The sequence below is a fragment of the Triticum urartu genome, chromosome 3A (assembly GCF_056163025.1).
Source record: "Triticum urartu cultivar PI428250 chromosome 3A, HENAU_Tu73, whole genome shotgun sequence".
Taxonomy (NCBI): Eukaryota; Viridiplantae; Streptophyta; class Magnoliopsida; order Poales; family Poaceae; genus Triticum; species Triticum urartu.
Genome location: NC_141875.1, coordinates 713,022,869 through 713,033,009, shown reverse-complemented (window position 1 = coordinate 713,033,009; position 10,141 = coordinate 713,022,869). Strand labels below are relative to the sequence as shown.

The window sequence follows — 10,141 nt, the reverse complement described above, 5'->3', positions numbered from 1 at the left end:
ATAACTGTATTATCCGGAAATCGTAATACACGTGTGAATACATAGACCATAATATGTCCCTAGTAAGCCTCTAGTTGACTAGCTCGTTGATCAACAGATAGTCATGATTTCCTGGCTATGGACATTGGATGTCATTGATAACGGGATCACATCATTAGGAGAATGATGTGATGGACAAGACCCAATCCTAAGCATAGCACAAAGATCGTGTAGTTCGTTTGCTAGAGCTTTTCCAATGTCAAGTATCTTTTCCTTTGACCATGAGATCGTGTAACTCCCGGATACCGTAGGAGTGCTTTGGGTGTATCAAATGTCACAACGTAACTGGGTGACTATAAAGGTGCATTACAGGTATCTCCGAAAGTGTCTGTTGGGTTGACACGGATCGAGACTGGGATTTGTCACTCCATATAACGAAGAGGTATCACTGGGCCCACTCGGTAATGCATCATCATTATGAGCTCAAGGTGACCAAGTGGTTGATCACGGGATCATGCATTACGGTACGAGTAAAGTGACTTGCCGGTAACGAGATTGAACAAGGTATTGGGATACCGACGATCGAGTCTCGGGCAAGTAACATACCGATTGACAAAGGGAATTGTATACGGGGTTGATTAATCCTCGACATCGTGGTTCATCCGATGAGATCATCGTGGAGCATGTGGGAGCCAACATGGGTATCCAGATCCTGCTGTTGGTTATTGACTGGAGAGTCGTCTCGGTCATGTCTGCTTGTCTCCCGAACCCGTAGGGTCTACACACTTAAGGTTCGGTGACGCTAGGGTTGTGAAGATATGTATATGCAGTAACCCGAATGTTGTTCGGAGTCCCGGATGAGATCCCGGACGTCACGAGGAGTTCCGGAATGGTCCGGAGGTAAAGAATTATATATAGGAAGTGCTGTTTCGGCCATCGGGACAAGTTTCGGGGTTATCGGTATTGTACCGGGACCACCGGAGGGGTCCCGGGGGCCCACCGGGTGGGGCCACCTATCCCGGGGGGCCACATGGGCTGTAGGGGGTGCGCCTTGGCCTATATGGGCGAAGGGCACCAGCCCCTATAGGCCCATGCGCCTAGGGTTTCCATATGGGAGGAGTCCCACTAGTGGAAGGCACCCCTAAGTGCCTTGGGGGGGGAGGGAAACCTCCCCTGGCCGCCGCACCTAGGAGATTAGATCTCCTAGGCTGCGCACCCCCCCCCCCTTGGACCTCCTATATATAGTTGAGGAGAGGGAGGACTTCATACCTCAGCCTTTGGTGCTTCCTCTCTCCCCGTTACGTCTCTCTCTCGTAGTATAGGCGAAGCCCTGCTACTGTGACGCCCTACATCCACCACCACGCCGTCGTGCTGCTGGATCTTCATCAACCTCTCTTCCCCCCTTGCTGGATCAAGAAAGAAGGAGACGTCATCCGTTCCGTACGTGTGTTGAACGCGGAGACATCGTCCGTTCGGTGCTAAGATCATCGGTGATTTGAATCACGTCGTGTTCGACTACATCATCCCCGTTCTTTGAACGCTTCCGCTCGCGATCTACAAGGTACGTAGATGCATCTAATCACTCGTTGCTAGATGAACTCCTAGATGGATCTTAGTGAAACCGTAGGAAAATTTTTGTTTTCTGCAACGTTCCCCAACAGTTCTTGACCGCTGTCCAGTGATCCACTCCTGGATTACTTTGGTACCTCCCTGCTAGACTTATAGAAAGGCACACATCAGGTCTGGTACACAGCATCGCATACATGATAGAGCCTATGGCTGAAGCATAGGGAACATCTTTCATTTTCTCTCTATCTTCTGCAGAGGTCGGGCATTGAGTCTGACTCAACTTCACACCTTGTAACACAGGCAAGAACCCTTTCTTTGCTTGATCCATTTTGAACTTCTTCAAAATCTTGTCAAGGTATGTGCTTTGTGAAAGTCCAATTAAGCGTCTTGATCTATCTCTATAGATCTTTATGCCTAATATGTAAGCAGCTTCACCGAGGTCTTTCATTGAAAAACTCTTATGCAAGTATCCCTTTATGCTATCCAGAAATTCTATATCATTTCCAATCAGTAATATGTCATCCACATATAATATCAGAAATGCTACAGAGCTCCCACTCACTTTCTTGTAAATACAGGCTTCTCCGAAAGTCTGTATAAAACCAAATGTTTTGATCACACTATCAAAGCATTTATTCCAACTCCGAGAGGATTGCACTAGTCCATAAATGGATCGCTAGAGCTTGCACACTTTGTTAGCTCCCTTTGGATCGACAAAACCTTCCGGTTGCATCATATACAACTCTTCTTCCAGAAATCCATTCAGGAATGCAGTTTTGACATCCATCTGCCAAATTTCATAATCATAAAATGCGGCAATTGCTAACATGATTCGGACAGACTTAAGCATCGCTATGGGTGAGAAGGTCTCATCGTAGTCAACCCCTTGAACTTGTCGAAAACCTTTTGTGACAAGTCGAGATTTGTAGACAGTAACATTACCATCAGCGTCAGTCTTCTTCTTGAAGATCCATTTATTATCAATTGCTTGCCGATCATCGGGCAAGTCAACCAAAGTCCATACTTTGTTCTCATACATGGATCCCATCTCAGATTTCATGGCTTCAAGCTATTTTGCGGAATCTGGGCTCACCATCGCTTCTTCATAGTTCGTAGGTTCATCATGATCTAGCAGCATGATTTCCAGAACAGGATTACCATACCACTCTGGCGCGGTTCTCGCTCTGGTTGATCTACGAGGTTCAGTAGTATCTTGTCCTGAAGCTTCATGATCATCATCATTAGCTTCCTCACTAATTGGTGTAGATGTCACAGAAACAGGTTTCTGTGATGTACTACTTTTCAATAAGAGAGCAGGTACAGTTACCTCGTCAAGTTCTACTTTCCTCCCACTCACTTCTTTTGAGAGAAACTCCTTCTCTAGAAAGGATCCATTCTTTGCAATGAATGTCTTGCCTTTGGATCTGTGATAGAAGGTGTACCCAACAGTCTCCTTTGGGTATCCTATGAAGACACATTTCTCCGATTTGGGTTCGAGCTTATCAGGTTGAAGCTTTTTCACATAAGCATCGCAGCCCCAAACTTTAAGAAACGACAACTTTGGTTTCTTGCCAAACCATAGTTCATAAGGCGTCGTCTCAACGGATTTTGATGGTGCCCTATTTAACGTGAATGCGGCCGTCTCTAAAGCATAAGCCCAAAACGATAGCGGTAAATCAGTAAGAGACATCATAGATCACACCATATCTAGTAAAGTACGATTACGACGTTCGGACACACCATTACGCTGTGGTGTTCCGGGTGGCGTGAGTTACGAAACTATTCCGCATTGTTTCAAATGTACACCAAACTCGTAACTCAAATATTCTCCTCCACGATCAGATCGTAGAAACTTTATTTTCTTGTTACGATGATTTTCAACTTCACTCTGAAATTCTTTGAACTTTTCAAATGTTTCAGACTTGTGTTTCATTAAGTAGATATACCCATATCTGCTTAAGTCATCTGTGAAGGTGAGAAAATAACGATATCCACCACGAGGCTCAATATTCATCGGACCACATACATCGGTATGTATGATTTCCAACAAATCTGTTGCTCTCTCCATAGTACCGGAGAACGGTGTTTTAGTCATCTTGCCCATGAGGCACGGTTCGCAAGTACCAAGTGATTCATAATCAAGTGGTTCCAAAAGTCCATCAGTATGGAGTTTCTTCATGCGCTTTATACCGATATGACCTAAACGGCAGTGCCACAAATAAGTTGCACTATCATTATCAACTCTGCATCTTTTGGCTTCAACATTATGAATATGTGTGTTACTACTATCGAGATTCATCAAAAATAGACCACTCTTCAAAGGTGCATGACCATAAAAGATATTACTCATATAAATAGAACAACCATTATTCTCTGATTTAAATGAATAACCGTCTCGCATCAAACAAGATCCAGATATAATGTTCATGCTCAACGCTGGCACCAAATAACAATTATTTAGGTCTAATATTAATCCCGAAGGTAGATGCAGAGGTAGCGTGCCGACCGCGATCACATCGACTTTGGAACCATTTCCCACGCGCATCGTCACCTCGTCCTTTGCCAGTGTTCGCTTAATCCGTAGTCCCTGTTTCGAGTTGCAAATATTAGCAACAGAACCAGTATCAAATACCCAGGTGCTACTGCAAGCTCTAGTAAGGTACACATCAATAACATGTATATCACATATACCTTTGTTCACCTTGCCATCCTTCTTATCCGCCAAATACTTGGGGCAGTTCCGCTTCCAGTGACCAGTCTGCTTGCAGTAGAAGCACTCAGTTTCAGGCTTAGGTCTAGACTTGGGTTTCTTCTCATGAGCAGCAACTTGCTTGCCGTTCTTCTTGAAGTTCCCTTTCTTCTTTCCTTTGCCCTTTTTCTTGAAACTAGTGGTCTTGTTGACCATCAACACTTGATGCTCCTTCTTGATTTCTACCTCCGCAGCTTTCAGCATGGCGAAGAGCTCGTGAATAGTCTTGTTCATCCCTTGCATATTATAGTTCATCACGAAGCTCTTGTAGCTTGGTGGCAGTGATTGGAGAATTCTGTCAATGACGCAATCATCCGGAAGATTAACTCCCAATTGAATCAAGTGATTATTATACCCAGACATTTTGAGTATATGCTCACTGACAGAACTGTTCTCCTCCATCTTGCAGCTATAGAACTTATTGGAGACTTCATATCTCACAATGCGGGCATTTGCTTGAAATATTAACTTCAACTCCTGGAACATCTCATATGCTCCATGACGTTCAAAACGTCGTTGAAGTCCCAATTCTAAGCCGTAAAGCATGGCACACTGAACTATCGAGTAGTCATCAGCTTTGCTCTCCCAGACGTTCATAACATCTGGTGTTGCTCCAGCAGCAGGCCTGGCACCCAGCGGTGCTTCCAGGACGTAATTCTTCTGAGCAGCAATGAGGATAATCCTCAAGTTACGGACCCAGTCCGTGTAATTGCTACCATCATCTTTCAACTTTGCTTTCTCAAGGAACGCATTAAAATTCAACGGAACAACAGCACGAGCCATCTATCTACAATCAAACATAAACCAGCAAGATACTATGTTCATGATAAGTTTAAGTTCAATTAATCAAATTACTTAAGAACTCCCACTTAGATAGACATCCCTCTAATCCTCTAAGTGATCACGTGATCCAAATCAACTAAACCATAACCGATCATCACGTGAGATGGAGTAGTTTTCAATGGTGAACATCGTTATGTTGATCATATCTATTATATGATTCATGCTCGACCTTTCAGTCTCCGTGTTCCGAGGCCATATCTGCATATGCTAGGCTCGTCAAGTTTAACCTGAGTATTCTGCGTGTGCAAAAACTGGCTTGCACCCGTTGTAGATGGACGTAGAGCTTATCACACCCGATCATCACGTGGTGTCTGGGCACGACGAACTTTGGCAACGGTGCATACTCAGGGAGAACACTTCTTGATAATTTAGTGAGAGATCATCTTATAATGCTACCGTCAATCAAAGCAAGGTAAGATGCATAAAAGGATAAACATCACATGCAATCAATATAAGTGATATGATATGGCCATCATCATCTTGTGCTTGTGATCTCCATCTCCGAAGCACCGTCATGATCACCATCGTCACTGGCGCGACACCTTGATCTCCATCGTAGCATCGTTGTCGTCTCGCGAATCTTATGCTTCCACGACTATCGCTACCGCTTAGTGATACAGTAAAGCATTACATCGTGATTGCATTGCATACAATAAAGCGACAACCATATGGCTCCTGCCAGTTGCCGATAATTCGGTTACAAAACATGATCATCTCATACAATAAAATTTAGCATCATGCCTTGGCCATATGACATCACAACATGCCCTGCAAAAACAAGTTAGACGTCCTCTACTTTGTTGTTGCAAGTTTTACGTGGCTGCTACGGGCTTAAGCAAGAACCAATCTCACCTACGCATCAAAACCACAATGATAGTTTGTCAATTTAACTCCGTTTTAACCTTCGCAAGGACCGGGCGTAGCCACACTTGGTTCAACTAAAGTTGGAGAAACAGTCACCCGCAAGCCACCTGTGTGCAAAGCACGTCGGGAGAACCGGTCTCGCGTAAGCGTACGCGTAATGTCGGTCCGGGCCGCTTAATCCAACAATACCGCCGAACCAAAGTATGACATGCTGGTAGGCAGCATGACTTATATCGCCCACAACTCACTTGTGTTCTACTTGTGCATTTAACATCAAACCATAAAACCTAGGCTCGGATGCCACTGTTGGGGAACGTAGTAATTTCAAAAAAATTCCTACGCACACGCAAGATCATGGTGATGCATAGCAACGAAAGGGGAGAGTGTTGTCTACGTACCCTCGTAGACCGTTCGCGGAAGCGTTATATCAACGCGGTTGATGTAGTCGCACGTCTTCACGTCCGACCGATCCAAGTACCGAAAGCACGGCACCTCCGAGTTCTGCACATGTTCGGCTCGGTGACGTCCTCGCCCTCTCGATCCAGCAAGAGGGGCGAAGTAGTAGATGAGTTCCGACAGCACGACGGCGTGGTGACGGTGTTGGTGAAGAACAATCTCCGCAGGGCTTCGCCTAAGCAGTACGAAAACTATGATAGAGGATAAACTAGAGGAGACGGGGTTGCCGGCACACGGCTTGGTGTTTCTTGATGTGTCTTTGGTGCTAGCCCTGCCCCTCTATTTATATGTTGAGCCCTGGGGTCGAAACTTGGAGTAAAAGCCTCCACAAAGTCGGTTTCACCTGAAAGGCAAGAGTCCTTCTCGGACTCCAGGGCCAGACGCCAGGGTTCCCGGCGTCTGGACCCGGACGCCAGGGACCCTGGCATCTGGCCCGTGGACTCCGCAAAACTTCCTTTTGCGCTTTCCAAAAACCTTGTGGGCTTTCCCCTTTGGCCCAAATAAAGTGTTCTCGTACCCAAACATTTCGGGAAACATCTGGAACCCCTTCCGGTGATTTCCGGAACCCTTCCGGTGACCAAACACTATTATCACATATATCAAACTTTATCTCCGGACCATTCCCGAGTTCCTCGTCATGTCCATGATCTCATCCCGGACTCCGAACAACATTCGGTCACCAACATACATAACTCACATAGTACTATATCGTCAACGAACGTTAAGCGTGCGGACCCTACGGGTTCGAGAACTATGTAGACATGACCGAGACACCTCTCTGGTCAATAACCAATAGCGGGACCTGGATGCCCATATTGGCTCCTACATATTCTACGAAGATCTTTATCGGTCAGACCGCATAACAACATACGTTGTTCCCTTTGTCATCGGTATGTTACTTGCCTAAGATTCGATCGTCGGTATCTCAATACCTAGTTCAATCTCATTACCGGCAAGTCTCTTTACTCGTTCCGTAATACATCATCCCGCAACTAACTCATTAGTTGCAATGCTTGCAAGGCTTAAGTGATGTGCATTACCGAGAGGGCCCAGAGATACCTCTCCGACAATCGGAGTGACAAATACTAATCTCGAAATACGCCAACCCAACATCTACCTTTGGAGACACCTGTAATGCTCCTTTATAATCACCCAGTTACGTTGTGACGTTTGGTAGCACCCAAATTGTTCCTCCGGTAAACAGGAGTTGCATAATCTCATAGTCATAGGAACATGTATAAGTTATGAAGAAAGCAATAGCAACATACTAAACGATCAGGTGCTAAGCTAATGGAATGGGTCATGTAAATCAGATCATTCAACTAATGATGTGACCTCGTTAATCAAATAACAACATTTTGTTCATGGTTAGGAAACATAACCATCTTTGATTAACGAGCTAGTCAAGTAGAGGCATACTAGTGACACTAAGTTTGTCTATGTATTCACACATGTATTATGTTTCTGGTTAATACAATTCTAGCATGAATAATAAACATTTATCATGATATAAGGAAATAAATAATAACTTTATTATTGCCTCTAGGGCATATTTCCTTCAGACCGCGCCGGAGCCGGAGCCGCGGTCGTCGCAAGGAAGAGCCTCTGACCCACCGGCGTGTGTGGATCCGTGCTCCCAGCCCTCCTGCACCTCGCCCCAACCAGATCATGGCTGCTCCTCCGCTGGCTTCGTGCCCTTTTGCTCGCCCCTGCCTCGATAGCACGCGGATCCGCAGCGGCAACGGTGTTGTCTGGTCCAGTGAGCGTGATGCACGGCTACATGAGGGCGTCGGGGGCCGACTTGGTGAACGACGGGGCTGGCCAGCCGGACGACAATGGCAGTGTGCTGGCTGAGCTGCGCCCCGCGGCGGCTCCTCGCTGGGCACACTGGTGGGCTGGAGGCTCTTCCTTGCCGAAGACGGCGGCACCAGCTCCGGCGCGGTCACCCTGATGTCCCCAAGGAGCGTCGCGTTGAAGTCCTCGCCGGATTTGGTGTCCAGCTTCGCCGCCGCCGCCTGGGAGGAGGCAGACGACGAGGGTGAAAGGGGGGGGGCTGATGCAATTGTTTTGCCAAGTCAGCTCGTTACAACCCGGCCCACTTGTCAGAAAGTGATCAAACGCAGCAAATCACCCGATTAGTGCTATTTGCAACAAGTTTACCGAATCCACGGTGATCTTTGCAAAAAATTAGTGACCCGATGGTTTTCCGCAAACGAAGCCCCAAATGTGGTGGTTTTCTGCAATTCACTCAGATGGTACACTACCACCATTGAGTGGAGTAAGAGGATGATCGCATTCTTGTGAGGATGGAATCCCATGATACTATAGAAATCCCAGAAACTCCAAGCCAATGGTCCAAGGTAGTCGGTGTCTCCATCTATATGAATGAAATTGTCCTCGTCAGAGTTCCAGGAATGTTGAAAGCTACCTTTACTCCTAGCATCTTCTGCTTCATGTCCCTCCTCCCCCTCTTTCCCCTCCTCATCCTCCTCTTTGACACCTTCATAGTTGTCATCCTCGATATAATCATCATGACAATAATCCTCACTGCACATGCTTTCTCCACAGGACCTATCTTCGAACAAACTCACTAGCTCATCGCTACTTTCAACCACTCCCCATTTCACCCTCGGCTCTATTGTAAGATGGTCAATTGTATGATCTTGTGGGTTGAGGATGGCCTCGTGTGCCAATGCCCACCCTAGTTGACCATCCATCGATTCAATTAGCTTCCATACTTGGAGTTGCAGCTGGTTGAAAGCCACGTAGTGAATCCCTCTTTCATAGCTTGACAAGACTGAATTTTTGGGTAGTGAGTAAGATCCCTTTGTAGCACAGGGTTCCCCAGGGAGCTGGACCATATCGTAAGCCCACTTTGAGGGTCGTAAGATCATGAGAACACTGTTGCGGCAATGTACATAGAGCGACCCGTGCCAGTACTCGGATGACCGCACATTTTCATAGCTGTCAGGCGAAGTGGTCACCGCGTCGTAGAGGTGCCCTGGGGCACAACATCCAGGTATGAACTCCCGGTTCTCCCAGTGCCCTGTGCGCGACGAGTATACTATCAAAGGCACAACCTTTTCTTTTGGTTCCTCGACCCCTTCCTCTTGGGGTTGCTCGACATGGCCCAAATCCATGTTATCATCTTGTTCTTCTTCTTCGGACAATTGCTCTTCTTCAAACAAATTGGGCAAGTACGTTTTCTCTAGGTCGACCCACGTAGGTGGTTCCGGAATGCGTGGCGGGTCCTCCTCCTGAAAAAGGAACACCGGATAGTGCAGCGAGACGGCTGGGTCGAAAGCGAGGAACATCTCGTCGACGTGGCATGTCGGCGACATCTTTGGGATTGGCAGGTCAGCAAACCGCGCCGTAGCCGGCTTGCACACTAAGTAGCCTCTCCACCGGTCCTAAAGGAGGAGAAGGCCGTTGCATGAGTGGTGCACAGAAGCCCGGTCGAGCAGGGAGACGGGGCGCCAGAAGTCGGACCGGTCGGCGGCCCGTGTGCCCGGCGGTGGGGCGAAGAAGGCGGCGTCCGTGTGGCATCCGACCTTGGTGACGAAGATGCCAGGAAAGACGCGCCGGGGGAAGTAGCAAGGGAGGAGGACGTCGTGGGCGTCGTCGATCGCGGCCCGCCACGTGCGGCAGACGCATCTGGACCTGGCGAGGGCGCGTGCGGGG

The 10,141-nt window shown here is 47.2% G+C and overlaps 1 protein-coding gene across 1 annotated transcript; it reads right to left on the bottom strand.

Moving 5' to 3' along the window:
* Positions 1-8,616: 8,616 nt before the first annotated feature.
* LOC147982045 (uncharacterized) lies at positions 8,617-9,801 on the bottom strand. The gene has a single exon (XM_087516185.1). It carries the CDS (start codon positions 9,799-9,801, stop codon positions 8,617-8,619), a length of 1,185 nt encoding a protein of 394 aa, XP_087372311.1.
* Between the last annotated feature and the right edge of the window lie 340 nt (positions 9,802-10,141).

Bases quoted from the DNA above. Each gene is read 5' to 3' on its own strand.
- LOC147982045 (XM_087516185.1), bottom strand. From the start codon at position 9,801: ATGTCGCCGACATGCCACGTCGACGAGATGTTCCTCGCTTTCGACCCA.